General features: G+C 35.6%; 1 protein-coding gene across 2 annotated transcripts in view; it reads left to right on the forward strand.

The window, feature by feature from the left end:
• LOC131070962 (brefeldin A-inhibited guanine nucleotide-exchange protein 2) overlaps positions 1-19,601 on the forward strand; it is a 42,354-nt gene extending 22,753 nt beyond the window's left edge. For both annotated transcript variants that reach the window (XM_058006672.2, XM_058006673.2), the window contains 5 exons: positions 15,125-15,639; positions 15,731-16,052; positions 16,307-16,685; positions 16,843-17,537; positions 18,387-19,601. In XM_058006672.2, the coding sequence (XP_057862655.1) occupies positions 15,125-15,639; positions 15,731-16,052; positions 16,307-16,685; positions 16,843-17,537; positions 18,387-18,998 (2,523 nt within the window). In that variant the 3' untranslated portion in view covers positions 18,999-19,601. The remainder of the gene's footprint in view (positions 1-15,124; positions 15,640-15,730; positions 16,053-16,306; positions 16,686-16,842; positions 17,538-18,386) is intronic.
• The last annotated feature ends 3,634 nt before the right edge of the window (positions 19,602-23,235 follow it).

Genomic DNA, 23,235 nt, shown 5'->3' on the forward strand with positions numbered 1-23,235 from the left:
GACATCTATAGTGTATTAGGAGTTTTCCTGATCAAGAATCATTTTCATTCTTGAATGGATTAGCCATATAGATACTACAAATAATCTCAGTTGACTATCAAAGTATATATGACAATTGTTATAATTGAGAGCGTGGATTGTTATACCTCATCCTTAAGGTCTTTATTGCGTCGAGAAGTTTGTTGTCTTAAATAATAATTAGTAATTCCTTTGTAGGAACCAATCTCGCCATATTGTGTTTGACTTTGGGGGTTGTGTTGATGTGGTTTTTAGGCGCAAACACAAAATAAAATACCAAGGTATCTTATCCTCTCTTGAACAAAGTCTCTCAAATGCTATGCTTTGCGATCAAATGAGACAACTCCAAGGTTCCTAATGTCGGGTCATGACATGTGGATAAACTTAATGGTTTGATGTGATTATGCTGGAATCACAAGGGGACTTACGTTGTACATGAATGCTTGAATACTATTGGAACTTGATCATCTGATATTGCAATCTCGTGATGCTTTCTTTCCTAAATTAGCTTGAATTGAAAAAAAAGGACAAAAGGGTAAGGGTTTAGGAATTCTATTCTAAGGTCCAAAATGCAAGAAAAGAGTGAATGATTTGATGGAATCCTATTGGGCAAGGTCTCACCATCAAATCGAACAATCTGACACAAGCTTAGTGCAATCATCTAAGATATAATTCAAAGATGTTTAAATCATTACCACTCAAGTTAATGCATAAACAATGAACACATAACAATTGAAGTTAAGCTCATATAATTCTAGTTGACCATGCAAGGCACACTTACAATCAACAAGAGGCTAGTGGTATGGACTAAATGGATTCCACACAAATGCATTCAACAAATTCCTCCATTCAATCTAATCAACATGAAAGCATATGAGAAGTAGAAACCATGTGACTTGTTGAAATAACACATTTCAACATGACTTCAATGAAAAGAGTATCTCCATTTACAAGTCTTTGTAATAATTTCTCCTTCTCCTATTCTATCTTCTAACTTCTAATCTATCTATTCTTCTACTCTTAGTGTCTTGTTATTATTCTCTATTAACCTTTACAAATGAGAAGTTTGAGCCTTAGAGAGCTCATTACAATACAAAGGCTCAAATTGTTTTGAGATCAATGGCCGAGATTTTACAATGAAACCTTAATTAGGGTTTGTTACAACAAACTCTTCTCAGCCAATGAAATAATTACAATCTTTGGACACATGTCTTCTCTTGAATATTTGACCAATAGATAATGGGGGTAGGTACATTGGAGTTTGTGCCCCCATGTATGAACTTGGTTCATTGAATTTGGACAAGCTGATGTAGAACTTCTTTGATTGGTGGAGTAGTGATCGGGATGTTGTCTTCATTTGCTTATACTTGGTAGATCAACACAAAATGTTTGAACAATATCTCTTGATACTCAACATTATTCACTTGCTCAATATGATGATGATGATGGGAAGCATCGTTATGGTCTAGCCATTCCTCCATCTTTGCTTGCTTATCTTGCCTTGAGATAATTGCATGATCTCTCCTTTACGCTTCAAGGTTTTGACCTCCTCATGTTATCATGCTATAGTTCACTCCTAGGAAGGGGCAAAGGAAATGACAGCAAATTTGCCATCCTCAGCTTCTTCTACCAACTTCTTCATCAATTCATCCCTTCAAGCGGATTCATTGCATCCATATCAGATCTCTTAGGATGATAAAATAAATTTTCATTAGGCTGGTTAAAGATCAAAATCATTGATTAACAAGGTATTAAATCGCAACTCATGAAGGGCATAGTCATTTTGGACCTCTAGAATGCAATGGAAGTCATGCTGGGTGTCTCAAATAGCAAAGGAAGCAAGTTTGCTCCAGCAAGGGAGCAATGGAAGTGAAATTCGCTCCAATTGAGGAGCAAAGGAAGCAAATTCGCTCCTATGATGGAACAATGGAAATTTTCATTTACTTATTCAAATTTCGCCCCTACAACCTGCATCTCAATGAAGTGCAATTAGACCACTTGGATGACGAAGGAAACTTGTATAATTGGTGAAATTTCATCCAAGGGATTCCTCAAGTGAACTTGTTTGACACCTTATCTCCATCTCACATATTGCTTCTATGAGGTCAAAGGAAGTCACTCCAAAACCAAGGCAAAGGAAGTCGCTCCTGGACTTAGGCAATGGAAATCTTCTTTTACTTAGCTAGATTTTGCCTATGGTCTTCACTTTTCAAACCTCCTTCACTTACTTTGTTTAAAGTGACATCACTTGACATCTTTCCAACCTAAGGAGGGAGAAATGACTCTTACCACTATCTAGCCGCTTGAGAAAGTGCACTTCTTTAAATAAAAGGCTAATAGCAAAAGACTCTACCGCTATGCTAAAAAGCAAGAAAAACTGGGGGTCCCCATTTGCAATGGGGCAATGTGTGAAAATGTCACAACAGGTTGGTTTCCGCTTATGTACTTGATTGTATTTATATAGCTTTTGGGGTTGATTTTAAGTCATTAAGAACAGTTGTAATATGTATTGAGGAGTTAGATCCTTGCTGAACCAAACCTTTAGTAATGAGGACCTTCTACTTGTGTTCACTTGGTTTTGGGAATTTGATTTGTGGGAGCTGTTACCTCAAGTTTTTCAATTCAGCTCCAAATACTTGGAAAGGGTTTACATTGTAATAGACTATCGTGGACTCTTGATGAATAATCATTGCATTTCAAAAGGATTATAGGGCCTCAATCGTTTAGCATTTCCATAACCATGAAGCACATGTAAGATTTGATGCATTAAATAAGTAAGATTTGAAGCATAAGCTACAGTGATGCATGAGAAGGGTATATATAAAACCCCTATGCTAAAATATGTTGGGCATGAATCCAACATGTCAAGTATGAAGCATATGCATGAAAACATAAGACATGAGTCATACATCCAAATACACTTAAATGGTGAGGCATGTAGTATACATATGAATGCATATAGGCAAAAAGCACAAAGTATCACATAAGGCATGATTCATACATACAAATACACATAAGGTGTAAAGCATGATACACGTAAAGCATGAATTGTACACATTAATACTTGTCATGTGTAAAGCATGAAGTATATACAAGAATACATTTAAGGCACAAAGCATACATGCATAAAGCATGGAGTATATGCATGAATACACTTAAGCTATGAAGCATACATGTGAATACACGTAAACACGTGAATACGCTTGAGGCACGAGACATACATATATAAAGCATGAAGTATACACTTGAATACACTTGAGGTATGAAGGCTGCATGTCAATACACATGAATACACTTAAGGCATGGAGCATATGCGTGAATAAATGTAATCACATGAATACACTTTAAGGCATGAGACATACATATATGAAATATGAAGTACGCACATGAATGGAACATTTAAGGCATGACACATACATGTAGCTCATAAAACATGAAGCATGAAGCAATATACATAGAAACACGCAAGGCATGAAGCATAAATACATGTAATTCATGAAGCAATATGCAAGGCATACAACATCCACATAAGGTATGAAGTAATGCACGTGAAAACACAAGACATGAAGTGTACACATAAGGCGCGAAGTGTAAATACACGCCAGGGATGAAGCATACATTTGAAAGGCACACACATATAGGAGTGCAATATTGTCTTATTTGATTCTAATCCACTTAAGAATAGTTAACCCTAATTTTATAACGGTTAATTAGGTTTGTCCCACAGGCTGGCAGGATGGTGCTCTGGTACCATTTGTAAAGTCTCTTTCCTAATTTGCCTAAAATCACAATTGCAACAAATTAGGGTTAGGGTTACATCTTACCAAATAATTATCTCTTTAATAATGCGATCTTGGGATTTTCAATCCTGCAATCACATCATGACCAACATATGCACATATACATAGTACAACATGTCCAAAGTTTTTCAGCTTTGTTATGTCAAGGCAAAACAATTGGTGACTTTCTAGAAGAAATACAATACAATTTTAGAATCTAGAATCTCTAATTTTTTAATCCTATGGTTGTAGATAACATTGAGAGATAAAGACAAGAAAAGTAAAAGTAATGGAACAATGTATTTCAAATTGAGCTAACTGTTATAGGAAAGAAATGTGTGTATAATAAGATCTTTAGCCTAATCATCATTTAAACAAACTAACAAGGTTAACTTGCCGTGGTATTTATGTTTGTTCCTGAGCACACAATGGTCTATTTGTGTAAGTTTCTTTTTCTTTTTTCTTTTTTCTTTTCTGTTCATTCAAGTAGACATATCACCATTTGCCAAGTATTGTCTCACTATCAGCTAGGTGTCTATAACCATGGTAGAGTTATTTTTGGCTTTTTTGAGGCATTGTTCTACTACCGCTCAAGCATCTATAGCTATGCTAAAGATTACCTTAGTACCTGTTAAAGAACTTATATATTATCCTTGGTTTGCCTTTATTTTAGAGGGATATTTCTTCGGTAAATGCTCGTTGAGGTTGAAAACTACCATTGCTTTTAGAGGATTAATTGCTTATGCAAATGATAAGGTTAAATTATAAATTGTTCAAGGTGAAATTTTTAAATGTATGTGTTACAGATTTTTTGTTCCTAGTAGGTCTTGCCAAACCAAGAAACTTGTCCAATCTCTCTAGAGTCTATACTCCCTGGTCCTTTAATCGTAATACATAATTTACATACTCAAAAAAATGATTTCTAAAAAAAGTAAAACATGGATAACTAAATCCCTTGTATCCCACCAAGTACCAACCTACCCCTTCATTAAACTAGTCTTGCCTGATTTTGGTTAATTGGGCCAAGTTTATGGTCTCTTCACTTACTATGTTGAGACTGGAAATAGAACACTACTGAAAAGTAAAAAACTATAAAGCAAAACAAAAAAAAACTAATCAGTTAAAGCTAAAGTTTACAAGAAACTTAAAACAAAAGCAAGCATCTAAAACGTAAAGGATTTAAGGGAATCTACATCTTAGCCAACTTTGTATGAAAAACAACCAAAAATTCAAAGAGAAGACGTTTGTGGAAAGTAATGCTTAAGGTGTTGCCTTTTCACAGCAAGCAGCAATGGTTTCCCTTGCATATCCTTCGAGTAAACTTCCATTCGAGCAAGAGTTTCCATTTGAGCATGAACTGCGTCAGATTGTCTCTTTGCCTGCTCCTCGCTTTGAAAGTTATTATGATTTTGATTATGGGGGTTTTGGGAAAACAACTTGCATATGGATAGACCAAGGACCTGATGAATTGCCTCAATTGATTATCTTCAGGGAGGAACTGATTGAATATGAGAAATGCATTGAGAGAGGCCTACCTTTCTGAGTTTATAGATGAGTTTGCTCAACTTCAAACCATCATTGTTGCCATGCTCCTGCTGCATAGCCTGAGAAGTCATGCGAGGTCATGTATATATGCCACTTTTGTGAGTCTTGTTCACTATAGGAGTCTTGTATATAGCTTAGAGTAGGTTTTCTTTCCGCATGCTTTAGTTTAGAGGTTGTTGACCCAGGTTGTTAATTTGCCTTGAGTCATTTGACTCAAGAATCTTAAGCGGCTCAATTAGTTTATTTCTTTAGCTTAGCCTTCTTTAGCTTTAGTTTGCTTTGGAGTCAGTCATTTTGCTTAGTTTAGGTGTCCTAAGTGGGAACATTCATTTGTGAGACAGGTTTGTGATGTTGTCTCACACACGCTGGCAAAATTGTGGATCCTGTGTTTGGTCCATTTCTTAGATATCTACTTATGAAGTGCTTTTGATTCCGAGGTTGTTCCTCTCTGACTTTATCATTTGGTTAGGATTTGTACTTGATTCGGAAGAGAATCACTTATTATGTCTTGATACCGACATCTTTCAATTACTCTATTTCACACTCTAAATAATTACTCTAAGCCATTGTGGTTTCTTAGGTGAAGTCGTGGCTAGTGAAAAATTTAAAATCTTGCTTCAGCACCACTGTAATAGGATTACTATCTTCTCACTTTTTTCATATATAGATCTTATTGTATGCCTTCTCTTAAAAATTAATAATCTGGAGCAGCTAAATCATGTACTACTACCTTGATGGATCGAGTCATTCTTTATCAAGTAATTACTAGTCGTGTATTGCATTCCTTTTAATTCCCATAAACCATCTTAGAGTAGGGTCTTTGAGCGTGGTTGGAAATAGTTTTAGTCAGTGTGCATTTGTGGTATAATCTTAACTTCTACATGTTGATTTTAAAGCAATCAGGTGTTAATTTAACCAATTTGAATATAATCAGACTGTGTATAAACAATAACAGTAATAAAACACAAGACACAAGAACAGTAACAGCAATAAAATACAAGACACCAATACCTTGGGAAAACCTCCCTCCTGGAGGTGAAAAACCCAGCCTTTAAATGTGCTATGTATTATCTCAATGTAGATAGTTTACAAGACTTATCTCAGATTTCAGTTCAAGAAATCAGTGTTGAATGCAGCCCTTTAACAGCAGATGATAAAGTGGAGCAGCAGAAGTCTGGATCTGATTTGCACAAGATACTTTACAACTTCGCTATATTCAATCTTGCATAATCGCCTTGCACAAGTTCGCATTAGAGAGAATTGCTGCTAGCAGAGCAGATAGAAGAAATATGAATTGTGTTGTGTCTCCAAATGACTTCATCTTGGAGCATTATATACCAACCTTAGGCGCTAATTACCCTCAGGTCGGCTTGCAAATAATAATAAATTATTATTGTATATTCCCACGTTGGATATTGGGTCCAGCCCAATAGTTGTTTAATTTCCCTTTGCATGTTACATTTTGGGCCCAGCCCAATGACACATTGAATTTCTTTATCATGCTACATTTGGGTCTAGCCCAATTTAAGATGACTTCCAGAATTTTATGTTTAAATACAAGTGCATACAATAGGTATCCAAGCTAGCTACTGTTTCAACACTACAGAGGACATTGAAATCAAATAGGAATATATCAGGGTCCTCTATCTTAAGGCCATGGAAGCTGGAAAGAGTAGAGGGAGGTATAATTTTCATCGTGACGTTTCTTTCTTGATTAGAAATAGGGATTCAAAAAGTTGTAGTTCTAGGAGGTTGTCTCTCCCCTCCTAGATCCCCCATTGTAAATTCGAGAAAAGATTAGGGATCAATGGGGTAGCTTGAAGGGGTAGATTGTTAGATTCCTAACTGGAAGTTACTAGTGGATTGGCTTCAAGTTGTTGTCCCTTAGGAATCAAAGGTCCATTTGCTTGCCCTACCCTCATTTTTGCCACTATTACAAATGTCTTTGTGAGGTTTATTGGCTGGAATAAATCTCCCTAGAGGATCTCTTCTTCTCTACATGCAATAATTGTGTACCACCTCCCACCTTGCTTGTGGGGTGTTAGTAGAAAATTTGGTATTTGATGCGTTGTCTAATAATCCTAAATGCTGAAAATAAAAGTTTGTTGTGCCTAAGAAAATAGGAAATAACTTTTAAAACGTATGGCACTTCTACTTGATGGATTGGGTCATCTTTTATCAAGTAATTACCAGGCATAGGAGATTACATTGAAATATCAATCAAGGACATGTTTCTTGAGATAGCACCAGTACTGTATGTTTGGCTGAGGAGTTCTAGGATTCCTAGTTATTTGAGCATAGTAATTAATTTACTGAACTGAAAGACAACTAAGTTAAAATTGAATAATTTTGCTATAATGATGCTATAGTCCTATGGCTACGGGTTACGACTATAGATTCAGCTGTAGGTTCTATTATTAGCATTGATCAGTGACTGCTACATGAATGATTAAATAACTGATTTAACAGTTTTAATCTTAAATTTAAAACAATAGAGTGGCAATGTACCTCAAGTGGGCCCTTGCTTGGGGTAGTTACACTTTCAATTTTCAAACAAATGAATTTTCAATCAATCAACTCTGCATTTGCAACTAACTCAAGGCGAATTGATATAAGGCTTGCTGCTTCTATTACTTGCTTGCAAGAAAAATACAAATGCTGGAAATTGTGTTCAATTCTATTCACAGAATTTGCAGTATTTAAACTAATTATAAACATCTTCAACTCATAATTACACATCAATTGATTCTTGTAAAGTAGGAAGAGGATTATTCTTCAAGAGGACACGTCATAGAAATTCATGTGAGATTTTGCCAAGATCAAGAGGCAATGGAAAGCACAAATAAGAGAGAACAAAATAGATGATAGAAATAAACTGTATTCTATCAAGATGAAAAATATGATCAACTGGATCATTAAGCATTACATACAATGAATATAAGCCTGCTTATATAGGCAAGGCTATATGGATATGTGAGCACACAAACATGACATGTGGCTCAATAAGAAACAAGGGTAGGTAGGAAATAGGTGTGGGTAGGTAGGAGAAATAATATAATAGTCCACATGAGGTGGATCACCCACTGAATGTGGAGTGTAACAACAAGATCACACCATAAAAGGTGGAAATTCTCCTACACACACTATCCCAATGTGGCACAAACACCCAAGTGTCTCATACCCAAGTTACTATGAAATGCTTTTCCTAAGTAAACTTAAGCAAAGTGTAATAATATCCATGATGAATAATTATTTACACCAACACCCCCCCTTAAGTGCAACTTAGGGGAATGCACTTAAGTCTACAATGCAACTAAGCAATGCAAAATGGGTCCCAGCTACTAGGCCATGTTAGGCACCCATGTACAAATGCAAATGCAAATGCATGAAAACCAATGCAATGAAATCTCTCACAAAGTGGGGAAAGAGAGAAAAACCCAATGGGAAAAAACCCTCCCCCAGAAGAGAGATGAAAGCTATACAAGAGAACTCTCATAGAAGAATGTGAAGAACAAAACCCCATGTGAGGAAAAAGTCCCCCCCATATGAGAGAAGAAGAAGAAGAAGAGAGACTAGGAAGCCCCCCCTCAATGTGGAATTTGCACCAATGATAGAAGCTCGATGTATGAGGAAACTGCTCCACGATCGTCGAACAACATTCCTCCCCTTAGGAAGAAACAAAACCAAAGGTGTATCCATGAAGTCTCCCCAATCATGAAGGGAAGATGTATGAAGAAAACTCATGATGAAAGGAATCTCTGAAAACTGCTCAAGTGTCCTCATGTCGATGCTAAAAGATACCCCCTCCAAAGGTGGTAAACTGTGCCACACTGCTGAAAAAGGCACTCCAAGATCTAGTGGAGATGGATGTAGAACATGTCCCAAAGACTCACATGTCTCCTCAAAAAATAGAGACCTCCTCCAACTGCTGTACATAAGTATCCACAATCATGTCAACCTCGAAAGAATGATCATGTAGAGAATGAACAAGAGGGTCAGAGTGTTCCCTCGCAACAATCGAAGAAGGATCACCATCATCAAAGAGAAGATGAATGTCATCAATGATGTCTCCCAAATCTGCAATGTAGGATTCCATAAACAAACCTGCAATGTCTGTCAAGTAACCATCCGATGAATCTAAAGCTGGAAGACAATGAATATTCTGCTGCACTGAATCACATGAAGGCAAAACTATCGCACTATCCGCATCATCAGGTGCAATAGGTGATTTGATATCAATATGAGGAGATGAAATACAAGGCTCAAGAATGGGTTCACATGTGAGAATCCCCATGTTCAAGTGTCTAAAGTTATCCTAAAAAACTGAACCATCACAAGAAGTGTGATCATCATGTGTAGAATCATCAAATGTGAAATCATCATCATCAACAAAATCTGAAAAGGAGTATAACCGAGATGCATGATCAACCACCCCAGTCGCAATGATAGCTCTAGTCTCCAAGTCTCTAATGAAAACTGACTCAGGTGTGAACTCCACAACTCTCTTAGTTGCGCCATGTGTGATTTGATAGATAGAAAGGAGATTGTTTGTCAAGTGGGGTACACACAACACATCATTGAAGGAGTTATCCCCAATGTCAATAGATCCTTTCCCAATCACATCCATGTATGTATGATTGCCCATCAAAATTTGCGGCATGGTGCAAGTCTCAAATGTAGAGAACATAGATTGTGAAGATGCCATATGATGAGAAGCCCCTGAATCTAGAAGCCATCTCTCTGAATCATGACTGATAGTAGCACATAGAGCTTTTCCTTTTCTTGTCCCAAAAGAGTGAGTCTTCCCACTTGTAGAAGCCATGAATGCTTGCCCTTTTCCTTTTGAATGTGAGGAAGTGGAAGTTGATGAATCATCCTTCTTGTAGACATTAGGCAAATCAATGTTATGCTTTTTGATGATATGTGTGAGCTCATCAATCTTCTTAGAATGGCGGCGATGCTCCTCATGACCAAACTTTTTACAATAGGCACAAGTAGGTCTCTCCCTCTTTGGTGAGTTATCCCTCTTGGAAGAGGATGAATCTCCTTGTTGTGGAGAAGATGGTGCTTTGTCCTTAGGCTTTGATTGCCATTTCTTCTTGTTTGAGTTGTCCTTTCCTTGATTTCCTTTGTTCCCTTGATTTGCCACTAATGCTTGAGACTTAGAAGCCTTAAGAATGTCCATGCTTATCAACTTAGTTTGTTCCCTCATCAAAATTTCATTGAAAGCATCAAATGGAGGCATTGTGTAGCTTGAACCCATTGTCATCCTATGGGTTTGGAAACTAGAAACAAATGTTGTATATTCTTGTGGAAGCTTGCCCATCAAGTTGAATATCAATTGAGTATCCTTCTTATCAATGCCACAATCTTTGAGTTGTGCCTTCAACTCATTTGCCTTAGTGACATAATCTTGTATAGTATCAAAGTTCTTGGTATCCAACATGGTGAGATCACTATCAATTTGATATCTCCTAATCTCATCAACTTGACCATACAATTCTTGAAACTTTTTCCAAGCATCTTTGATTAAAGTACATTTCTCAATATGAAAAATGAGATCCTTTGATACATACTTTCTTAAGGTACCAATTACCATGATATTTTTAGTGAGCCAATCCAAGTGACCAACTGGATCAACCTTAGGATCAGCAGGAGCAACAATAGTTCCATCAATGTAATGAGTGAGTCCTTTTTCCATAAGTTTACTCCATGCATCAATTTTCCAAGTAGCATAATTATGAGGAGTTAAGAGAGGAAACTTAGAAGAACCCATAGCAACAAAAAGGAAGGAACACAAGAGCACAAGAGCACAAGAGACACCCCCTAAATTCACTCAATCAAAGTACCCCCCCAAAAATGATGATTTTGGCACTTTATATGTAGTGCGTGTACAATAGGCCACTTGCAAAACAAGACAAAGTGGACTTTTGTTTTCAATTTACAACTTCTCAAAATGAGATCTAAGAGACTTCAACAAATACTGCTAGTGATCTAAACCGAGATCCAAACAAAATGCAAGTACCAAATATGCCAAAAATGGCCAAATAATGAAAGTACAATTTTCTACTTAAAATTACTGCAAACAAATGGCAGATTATGAAAGTAGATGAAAAAATATGCACTTCCAAAAAAAATGGCACCTGAAAAGGAGTCCATATGAGCCCAAATAAAGCCTCCAAAGTTGTAAAAATCGGAATTTCATGATTTCCGAAAAATCTGTATCCGAGAAACAGAAAAATCCTGCACCATTGTATAGATCACGAAATTCTACCCCAAAACAAAAAAAATTGCTCGAAAAAAGGAGTTCAGATGAGTGAGATATCGCTATTTGAAAATCGCTTGAAAAATTATAATTTCTGGAAAATTTCCGTCGCGGCTTCAAACTTCAAATGCCTCTAGATTTGGCCTCCGAAGTCCGATTTGGATGAAACAAAAGGCAAAACTGACTTTTTTGGACCTCCTCAATCCAATGGTAACCTCAGATTTGATCCATCAAGCTTCAATAATAACCTGCGATAGAAAGATCCAAAATGCAAACCCCAAATAACATCAAATTTCTCTCAATTGGCAAACCAATGACATTCTAATGGCTCTGATACCATGTGAGATTTTGCCAAGATCAAGAGGCAATGGAAAACACAAATAAAAGAGAACAAAATAGATGATAGAAACAAACTGTATTCTATTAAGATAAAAAATATGATCAACTGGATCATTAAGCATTACATACAATGAATATAAGCTTGCTTATATAGGCAAGGCTATATGGATATGTGAGCACACAAACATGACATGTGGCTCAATAAGAAACAAGGGTAGGTAGGAAATAGGTGTGGGTAGGTAGGAGAAATAATATAATAGTCTACATGAGGTGGATCACCCATTGAATGTGGAGTGTAACAACAAGATCACAGCATAAAAGGTGGAAATTCTCCTACACACACTATCCCAATGTGGCACAAACACCCAAGTGTCTCATACCCAAACTACTATGAAATGCATTTCTTAAGTAAACTCAAGTAAAGTGTAATAATATCCATGATGAATAATTATTTACACCAACAATTCAGAAATGAAATCCTAATGTAATTCGCTAAATCTTAAATGAAAAACCTGATCTTAGAGGCATGTATAGGCAAATGGCAGAATTGTGCAACAAAAAGATATTGCCATTAGTTGATATCTAAAGTCCTCTTTCCTCACGAAAAAAGTGATTTACTAGTAGCAAAAGTCTAACTTTCATGCTCTGGTACCCTTGGATGTGGCTACTCCAGCTATAGGTGTTCATTCTTATTGTTGCAAATCCACAACCCTTCGAGCTACAGGTACTAACTCCCGTGGCTACAGGCAGGCAACAGTCCATCTTTCTTTTTGATGCACGTCAGATTAGTCCCTTCACAGAATACTTGTCCAAGATAATTAACAATTTAACACAATCCAACCTATCATCACAATTTTAGTAAATCATATGCTTATGCAGTCATTTGTCAAATTATCAACAATTAAGTTTAGTGCTTCAAATTTAACAGAGTTTTGGAAATATCAGTGCATGTCATGAAAATGTTTAGAGGCGTCAGCAAAACACAGGAAATAGACATAATCAGATATGGCAAGTTAAGGACTCATCACCTATAAAATTTGAACTTACATTCTCCAATTTCCAAGGCTCTACATTGTTGCCAAATTATGCAGTTATACTTTAATTTCTATGGCTTTGTAAAATCTGAGCCCATTCTTTCTGCTGTTGAGAGTAGACAATATCCCTTTCCCCAGAAGCATGGGTTCACAGCTCTGTAAAATTTGAACTTGAGACAACCTGATTTTATAGTTGTACAGTTCTGCCTCATATTCTGATTGTAGGTTCTAAAGATTCTCCAGATACTTTTTTTGTTGTCATTTATGTATGTATATGACCCAACATCTATTTAAATGCATGTACAGTGTTGCAGAATCAAAACCCAATTAAAACACTGTACCGGGTTGTGGGGCCTCTCTAGGTACAGCCAAGGAGTTTTAGGGGACTTACTCTTCCTTCTTGCATCTTCTAAGTGGGCAACATGTTACCGGGCTCTGATTCTCCTTGTGTTGGAATTTTTTAGAAAGACACTAGAAGGAATAGTGAGCCCCCTTTAACTCCTTGGTTGTGCCTGGAGAGGCCCCACACTCGAGTGCAGTGTTTTAATTAGGTTTTGAACCTGCAACCATTGTCCATGTCTTTCAATGGCTCAATTGTTGGGTCTACACCTAGGGGTTCAGCTCTCAATCATTTATTCCTAGTGGTGATGAAGATGATTTTTGTCTTTCTTTCAAATCGTGACATTCAATTTTTATTTGAAGTTTCTTTGAAATTCAAATACCCTGTAAAACCTACATCAGCTCACTTTTAGCCTTTGCCAGTTTTACTTTCATCTCACTAAACTTGCCAGCCAGTTTCTAACACTCAGATATCCCTGCAGGCAGGATATGAACATGCTTTCAAGTGTAAATGTGGCCAAGGTTTGACAACTATCACAAACCATTTTCCTAAATTCTTCTGCAACTCTTCTTTGCAGAATTACTTCTCCAACTATTTTCATTTGACTGGAGAGAAGCTGCAATTTATCATTTATCCTTCCTTGCTTCAAAGCCACCCACATTTGACATCCTAACATGCGTTCTCTGCCAATTACAACAAATAAATTCTGTCTTCTGGTAGCAGCCAGTGAAAAATCATGCTGCACGGTATTCAGTAAAATGACTGAAAATTTCATATAGATAGATGCCTTCCAATAGATGACTGAAAATTTTACATAGGAAAATTTTAAATAGATTAATCCCTTCCAATACCCAAAAAGCATAGGAAAAATAGACGGATGTCTTACAATAGTTGACCAAAAATTTGTACATTGGAAAATCTCTCTAGAAGGATTCTTGCCTCTTTAATTTCAAATTGTAGCTCTCGATCTTTAAATGCCACCTGCCTTGGATGCACTTCCTAGTAAAAGCATTAAATCTTTCTCATCCTGAAACTGATAGGTTGCCTGTTTCAGCTCTAGGATACACATAGAACCAGGAGTGAGAGCCTGAAGTCACCCTGTTAGTGGAGGCTACCTCAAATGGAACTTGTGAGACCAAATGGTTTGACTTTCATTGCATCTTGCTTTTTGATTTCTTTCTTCTCTCACCATGCATTCTTTGGAAAGGACTAATATTTGTTAAGCTAGGAAACGACCACCATTCATTAATATAATTCTTTTAAGAAACTGTTTAGACATAGTTGCATACATCTAACTTCTTGAAAAATAGAAATATAAAATGTTGCTAGCTTTCTATTGTAAATTTCATAGGTGCATACATCTAACTTCTTGAAAAATAGAATATTAAAATGTTGCTAGCTTTGTATTGTAAATTTCTAGTGAACCTTAACATAGCTATAACAAGGGACTAGTTTACCCCATAACTCATGACAGTCGTTCTGTTTAACTGTTGGCTGCTTTGTTGTACAAGGGCCAGGGACCTTCAAAAACCTGTTTTTATCAATATAAAAAACATAACTCGGACAAATTCAATACTGTCAAATGTAAGTAATGATTATATAATAGTATATGTTCTTTATGCATAAATCTCATTTACTCTGGTGCTTTTATATTCTTGAGTTGAGGTCTCAGTCCTTTGATTGTTAAAAGGCTTTTAGGATTGGATTAAGAAAGAAATCAATAGTTGTTCGATTGTATATTTTTCCAGTTTTGCAATTAAATGCCGATTACCATTGATTAGCATTCTTTTCAAATGTTTTGCAGGCCATTATCACTATTGCTGACGAAGATGGTAACTATCTCCAAGGGGCCTGGGAACATATTTTAACATGTCTCTCTCGTTTTGAGCAGTTGCATCTGTTGGGAGAGGGTGCTCCTCCAGATGCCACCTTTTTTACAGTGCCTCAAAATGAATTAGAAAAGATCAAGCATCCTTTATCCCCTGTTTTCCATTCACAAAAGAGAAAGGGAGCAGGTCAGCTCCAACATGCAGTAACAGCAGGTACAATTGCCCGACGGGGATCATATGATAGTGTTGGTGTTGGGGGTAATGCTTCAGGAATAGTAACCCCAGAGCAGATGAACAATTTAGTTTCCAACTTGAACATGCTTGAACAGATTGGCAATTTTGAGATGAATTGCATATTTGTTCATAGTGAGAGGTTGAACAGTGAGGCAATAGTTGATTTTGTAAAGGCCCTTTGCAAGGTCTCAATAGAAGAGCTGCGCTCTCCTACTGACCCTCGAGTTTTCAGCCTCACCAAGATTGTGGAAATTGCGTAAGTAAATAAATATGGAACATGCAAAATAATTTCAATCTATGCAAGAGTTTAAGGGCCCAACATGATTAAACAAATTTTTCCCATGCAGGCATTATAATATGAACCGCATCAGGCTGGTTTGGTCTCGTATCTGGAATGTGCTATCAAGTTTCTTTGTCACCGTTGGATGCTCAGAAAATCTTTCTATTGCTATTTTTGTGATGGATTCTCTACGGCAGCTAGCCATGAAATTTTTAGAACGTGAGGAGCTTGCAAATTATAATTTTCAGAATGAATTCATGAAACCATTTGTGATTGTTATTCAACAGAGCAGCTCCATAGAAATCAGGGAATTAGTTATCCGATGTGTTTCTCAAATGGTTTTAGCACGTGTCAACAATATTAAATCGGGATGGAAAAGCATGTTCATGGTATTTTAAACCGTCCGTTTGTGATTTCATGCTTTATAATTTGAAGTTGTTTACCATTATCTATAAACAATGCTTGAGTGCAATCTTAATGTTTCTTACTTCAGGAGTATTTCTAGCAATTAGTGAACTGTACATTTTTAACATTGTTGATGCTATAAGATATATGCTTCTCTCTCATAAATGTTAATGAATATAATTTTCCTTTTATATTTGTTTTGATTTCTTTGGTTTTGCTAATCTTGATTCCTCTCTAGGTATTTACAATAGCAGCGGCAGATGATCACAAGAATATTGTGCTTTTGGCATTTGAGACCATTGAAAAAATAGTACGAGATTATTTTCCTTACATAATTGAAACAGAGACTACCACTTTCACTGATTGTGTCAACTGTCTGATAGCATTTATGAACACCAGATTCAACAAGGATATTAGTCTCAATGCAATAGCATTTCTTCGATTCTGTGCTCTGAAACTAGCCGAGGGGCGGCTTATATCTTCTCTGAAAAACAAGGACAAGGAAAAATTTGTAAAACCTGGTGTTCCACTTGCTTCTGGATGTAATGGAGACATAGACAGCCCAAAATTCACTGACAAAGATGACCATTTGTCTTTCTGGTCCCCTTTATTAGCAGGTAATGGTGGTTTTTTAATCTACTAATTTTATGATTTGAAATTGATAATTCCTCTAGCAATGTTTTTATTTCTTTTTAAATGAATTTCCTTGGGAGCTTATATTAATTGTGAATTATTAGTCATATTACCCATGTGTTATACTGGCATTGGTTACAGGATTTTCTAAACTCACATTTGATCCCAGACCAGATATTAGGAAAAGTGCATTGCAAACTCTTTTTGACACGCTTCAACATCACGGGCATCTATTCTCTCCTGCTCTTTGGGAACGGGTGTTTGAATCGGTTCTTTTCCCTTTATTTTTCTATGTTCCACATGACTCAAGTCCTGTATCAAGTAGCTTACGATCAAATGATCTAGAAAGTAAATATACTGATCTTAATGAAGATGATTGGATTTCTGACACATTTACATTGGCACTGCAACTCGTTGTGGACCTCTTTGTCAAGTTCTACCCTCTGGTGAATCTGTTACTTGGGAACATGTTGAAGCATCTTACTACTATTATAAAGCGGCCCATTCAAAACTTGGCTGGCATTGGTGTATCTGCTTTTATTCGTTTGATGAATAATGCTGGTACTCTCTTTTCAGATGATGAATGGCAACAGGTTTTATCATTTTTGAAAACAACGGCTGAAGAAACAGTTCCAGAATTTGCTCAGATTGTTTACATCATGGCTGACATTGAGACATCAGACAGTGCAGAAGAGGATCCTACAAAGTCTAGCAATCCCGTCTTTGTCAATGGTACAATTTCTACTCAAGAAGCTGAAAATAGGGATGAAAACAGATTAAGACTTGCTGTCTCTGATGCAAAATGTCGTACAGCAGTACAACTCCTCCTAATCCAGGTATACTTTTCTTTATTCTGGTTAAAAACATTGAGTATGTGACAATGTGTTTTTCCTGTCTTTTTGTCTGTAGCTTGCTTTTCATGTCTTATATTTATCATCTGTTTTATCTAGCTTCTCCTTGGAATTCTGTAGAAAACCGTCAAATATAGCACTTTCCTATTTATAAAAGTGGGATCTGTTTTTGGTGCATTGTTTTAAACAGCATTTTCTTTACCTTTTCTTGGTATTTATTTTATTTATACAACCTTTACAAACTTATTTGTTTCCAGAATATATGCATAACATATTTTTGTATGAATGTTTTGCAAAAATAGCTTAGAGATGATTTGATGTAGGCATTCCTATTTGTATTTTTCCTTTGTAAAGGTCCTTTTAGGCTCCCCAGTATCCATTATGCTTGGTTATGGTTTTTTTGGATGTCTAGTTTTTGCTGGCAGAGCCAAAAGTTGATGTATATTTGTCCCTTTAGTGTGCTTCCCTTGAAGATTTTTGAATGTTGTTACCAACACCCAGGGACTGATTTTGTTAAGAGTAGAATCATTCTGCCTATGGGCAAGTAGATGGGAAATCAGTGGAGCAATTGATTTTCATAAACCTTGATGCAGTTTGGAATGGTTTAAACTTTACGCTACTCTTTTGATAATTCATAATAGTATGCCATGTGCTCTTGTTTGTAACTTTGTACTATGATGTCTTGTTGTGGTTGTAAAATCATTATTACTGCTAAAAAGATCCAGGATATGATCTGTACTTGACATAGTAATTTCATATATTTAGTTTGTCCTTGGTCGATATAAATCTAATTTTTGTAGACTTTTGAAGCATATGCTTTTACCTTGTTCTCAGGTTATTATGGAAATACATAATAGGCATGGGGAACGGCTCTCAGCAGCAAACACTATTGCGCTTCTAGACATACCCTATTCTATTGCAGTTCACGCACATAATGTGAACAGTGACTATCCTTTGCGCTTGAAGGTTCAGGAAGTTAACTCAATAACCCAGATGCCAGATCCTCCTTTACTTAGTCTGGAGAGTGAATCCTACCAAGCATTCCTTAAATTGCTGCAGAATGTGGCACATGATAAACCTATTCTTGCAAAAGAAATTGAAGTAGAATCCCGTCTTGTACAATTGTGTGAAGATGTTTTGCAGGTTTACATAAATGCAGCAACACCTGAACCCTTTTCTGGATCATATGATGATCTTGCAAAAGCACACAGGATTATTCCTCTGCATTCTGCAAGGAGGAGCGAATTGGCTTCTCGAGCTCCATTAGTTGTGGCAACTTTGCAAGCTATTAGTCAGTTGAAGATTGCTACATTCAAGAGATATCTGTCTCGACTTTTTCCACTTTTATCAAGCCTAATCAGCTGTGAGCACGGTACAGGAGAAGTGCAGCTGGCATTAAGTAACATACTCAGTTCATGCATAGGTCAAATTTTGTTGCAGGCTTGAGGAATGGCCATAGTTGTATCACACTAGCTTTGGCACTGTTTTCATTGACAGGTTGAAAGATGCATGTTTTGATGCTTTGATTTAATGTCACTGCCTTACATGTTAAAGCTTTACTGAAGTATTGCAGTTGGTATTGTTATGGATATTTCATCCTGAATGCAATGGCTGCATTTTAACTGTTCAGTTGAGCATTGGTTTGGGGCTCTTGGCAATCATAATCAGACATATCAGAGGCAGAGGTTATTATTGGTTCTGGTCCCTATAATGATTTGAATGTTTTTGCATACAGTGTTCCTGAAGCAGATAAATCATATGTAATAAGTATCAGGCACTGGGTGATTTGGTGCTCAGTATAGCAGATAATCACTATCTTAGCTGGTTACAGATGTAACCAGAGAACCCAGGCGGTTTATCAAGTTTAAGAGCCATTGGAGCAAGCAGTCTATATTTTTTGTATACAGGATCCCTGCTTTCAGTTTATCTGATTCATTATTAATTCAAGTTTTAAATGTCCATGGTATTTTGGAGACCATGTAGATGGAGAAAATAATTCTCTGTTTTTTTTGAATAAATCAATAAAATTATAGCAGGATGGTACACTGATGCACATGGCGCAAAAAAACAAGCTTGGAGGTGTCCTAGGCACATATCTTCTGTGATTCTGGTAGTCATCATTCACGATTTTTTTAACCAGTTAAAAGTCATCTTAAATTTAGTTCTCAATTTAATATAAAAAAATTGGGAGAATAACTACTAAATGAGTTAAATCAGTCAGGCTTAGGTACTTAACCATGAGTAAAAGAAGTGTGCCTGGAGGAAAGTTGTCTTTGATGTAACCATTTATGGAGTCAGTAATGTTCAGATCTTTTTCTAATTTTTGTATCATAATTTTCTTTTTCTGGAATAATACATATTTTTGCAATTTTGAACTTTCAGTTCCAACATTCATTATCAATGATTGACATTTTGGATAGATTTGAGGAATATTATAGCTGACTGATTAATCAAGCTTCAAATTAGTTAACTGGTCAACATACAAAGTTCAGCAATAAATTATTTCTAGAGTGACGTAATCTTGCCGCTTGGTGGTTTGTCCTCATAAAGACCCACTGATCTTGCATCGGTGGTTTCTAATATGACCTTGGAATAATAGAATTATCTAAATTTTGATGGATTTGGAATAGCAATGGCAATGAACAGGAATCCTTGCTAGAGAAAAATCTAATTCACACAATTGAGTTGCTTTTTCACTGAAAACAGTTTGCAATCTGGAGCAGTACTATACAGTATTCTCCTTGGTTATATATATTTTTGGTTGTCCATCTCTTCTAATTTTTATTAGATTCACAACAACTTGATCAATATTTTATTACTTAAAAAGCAAGTGACAAGCATCATGATCCCTACAGCAGTGCAGTAGTTATTAGTATGAGAACTAATTCTACACAACACAGTAGTTACAAGTGCACTTTTCACAAGATTAAGCACTTCTTGGTCACGTGGCACCAATGTTTGGATTCCAACCTGACTGATAAATCCTAGTAACAATAAATTATAACTAAGGTTTTGAAATAAGTCTTACATAACTCCTAAGGATTGTATGCATCATGTGGATGAACATTCAAGGATCATCATAATTGTAATGTTAAAACTTGAATTTGTGCAATTTTGACAAAATAAATTATATTTATTATAGTGTCTATTCCTATAGTATGTTTTAATACTCAGTTTATACCATTTTGTGCGAATGCCAGAATTTTATGTTTATTTACATACTCGTGGTTTATGTGTTATTTTCTAATATTTTTGTGTTCATTAGTTAGTTGTCGTCATTTTTGATAACTTTAAGTTCTATTTGTTCTTGGACTAAAGAAAACTTGCATAGATGTGCTGCCCAATTGCCTACTGTATTGCGATCGTATGAACTTTATTTTATGACCAAAATATATTTTTTGATTGACATTTGTTTGTAAGCGTCGCTCATCTAAATCGATCAAGATTCAAATAGTTTTTCATTATTCCTTTACCAAAAATAACTTCTCTATTATTGAGATTTTGAAATCAGTCTCCCCGCTTTTCGTGCATTCAATTGGTTTTCTAATAGATGGCTATACACTTTCCAATCTTCTACATTCTCAAGCTCTCCTATAGGACATTCCGATCTTCTACATTCTCGTACTTGCTATGGCTTCATTACATAGAGATTTTGGACTCTTCACCCCTTGGTCGTATTCCCCATAGTTGCTTAGCTTTCATTTGTGTATTATTCTTTTTTAGTTCAAAGAATTTAGTTTATTCTAATATTTCTAATATTTTTGTTGTCATTTCTCAATAATTTTGTTGTCATTTCTCAATATTTACTATATGCATTTGATTTTTGTGTTTTACATATCCAAATTCATGTACATATGTCTCCTTGTATATAAAGGTCAACAATGCATTTGAACATGAACACAATTGTGTTGTCATTTGTGCTACATCTAATTTTTGAAACTTTTTTAGATTTTATCTCACTAGGTTTTTATTTTTGTATCCACTTTACATATCCTATCATAGTATTCTTATATTTCTCATTGTCCTTAGTTAATAGTATTTCATTTTTTTAAATCAATAACAATTTCAACTTTATTTGTTCTAATTAGGTTAGATTGATAGTCTAGTTAGAACATTAACATGTATGCATTATGCTATTTCAATATTTAAGTAGTTAATTTACACATTACACAAATTAAAATTGCAAAAATACCATTTATTGAGAACTATAGACATTAATGGGTCCTAAGATTGAGACTTTCAAGCAACAAATACTCTAAATATTAGTTATAGGAAATATTTAATAATATCATCTTAATATAATAATATTTTTGACATATCTTAAATAACATACATGTAACACTACATGCGAACAACTCGTAGTTGTTCATTATAAACATTTTGATTTAGTTCAATTGTTAATGATCATAAATGAAGACGTAACTCATTACATAATTGGTCAACCATTATTATATTGTCCTAAATATATTCTCTTCACCCTCTAGAAATCTCTGTGTCCTGCAAATCTTTGCCTTCATCAAAATTTCAAGATAATTGTGCTTCTCTTCTTGCATGGTCTTTGTAGAGGGGAAATATTGTAGACCTGTCTATAAAATCCATTTGAACATTGTTTTCCATTCTTCCTCAACTCAAATAGTGGAAGCCATTAAGGAAGTCATCAATATTGACTATATGATGATTCATTTAAATTTTAAGTTTGCTTCATTTCTTTTTATTATCTGATTTCCAATGACTTAATCTATTATGATGGCAATGGTCCTAGTGGCAAAAATGTTTGTGTGACTATAATATAGATAAGTTAGATACAATGGTAGCAATGAATTGATGATTTCCAAAGGGCAATTTAGTAGTGTTTGTGGATGAATTTAGAGGCATAACTTTTGTGGGTTGACTACATGAACTGGAGTGAAGAAGCATGAGGATAACCGATAATCTCCATAAAATTTAGAAAGTCCTCAAAATTGGCTATTGGGAATTGTGGTTGGGGGTGTTTATATTTTGAATGAACCACAAACTCCTTTCACCACTTAAAATCCCTTTGTAGAAAGAGTTTGATTTGAGCACACTTAGTGAGTGACATAATTTCTTTTAGGTATAATACATTTTTCATGACAGTATAAATTTTGATTAAGGGCCAATATATAGGTTTTAACAAGATCTTAAACCCATATACATTTACTGATCTATAAAACAATAGTTGATTGACTACCAAACAACAAAGATACAAGAGAAAAGACAATAACTTCGAGCCATTTTACAACATAAGTGTAGCCAAGTTGGCTTTGGATAGAAACAACTCAAACTTACACTATATTTGACCCCTTCCCTATAATCCATACCCATTTAATCAAGGGTTGGGATTTCAAAATATATTTAAGAAGGCGTTTTCCTTCTTTGAATAAACTTTTAAGACACCATTATCTAGTTCCTCCAAATGTTGAGAAAGGGGACAATCCTCCACTAATGCCTCGACCAAATACACCTCAAGTGATAAGAAGAAAGGTCCAACCAAAGATGTTGCACAAATCCTAGAATCCACGATCTATTAATGGAAATAGAGTCGTCTACGATTATGTGAGTCTAATTTTCTGGTTTTAGTTATTTTGATTTTTGTTCTTAAGATGATAATCATGTAAAATAGTTGTATGCGATGTAATAGTGTTGTTTGGCCATGGTAAAATAT

Source organism: Cryptomeria japonica, chromosome 4 (genome assembly GCF_030272615.1).
Source record: "Cryptomeria japonica chromosome 4, Sugi_1.0, whole genome shotgun sequence".
Classification (NCBI taxonomy): domain Eukaryota; kingdom Viridiplantae; phylum Streptophyta; class Pinopsida; order Cupressales; family Cupressaceae; genus Cryptomeria; species Cryptomeria japonica.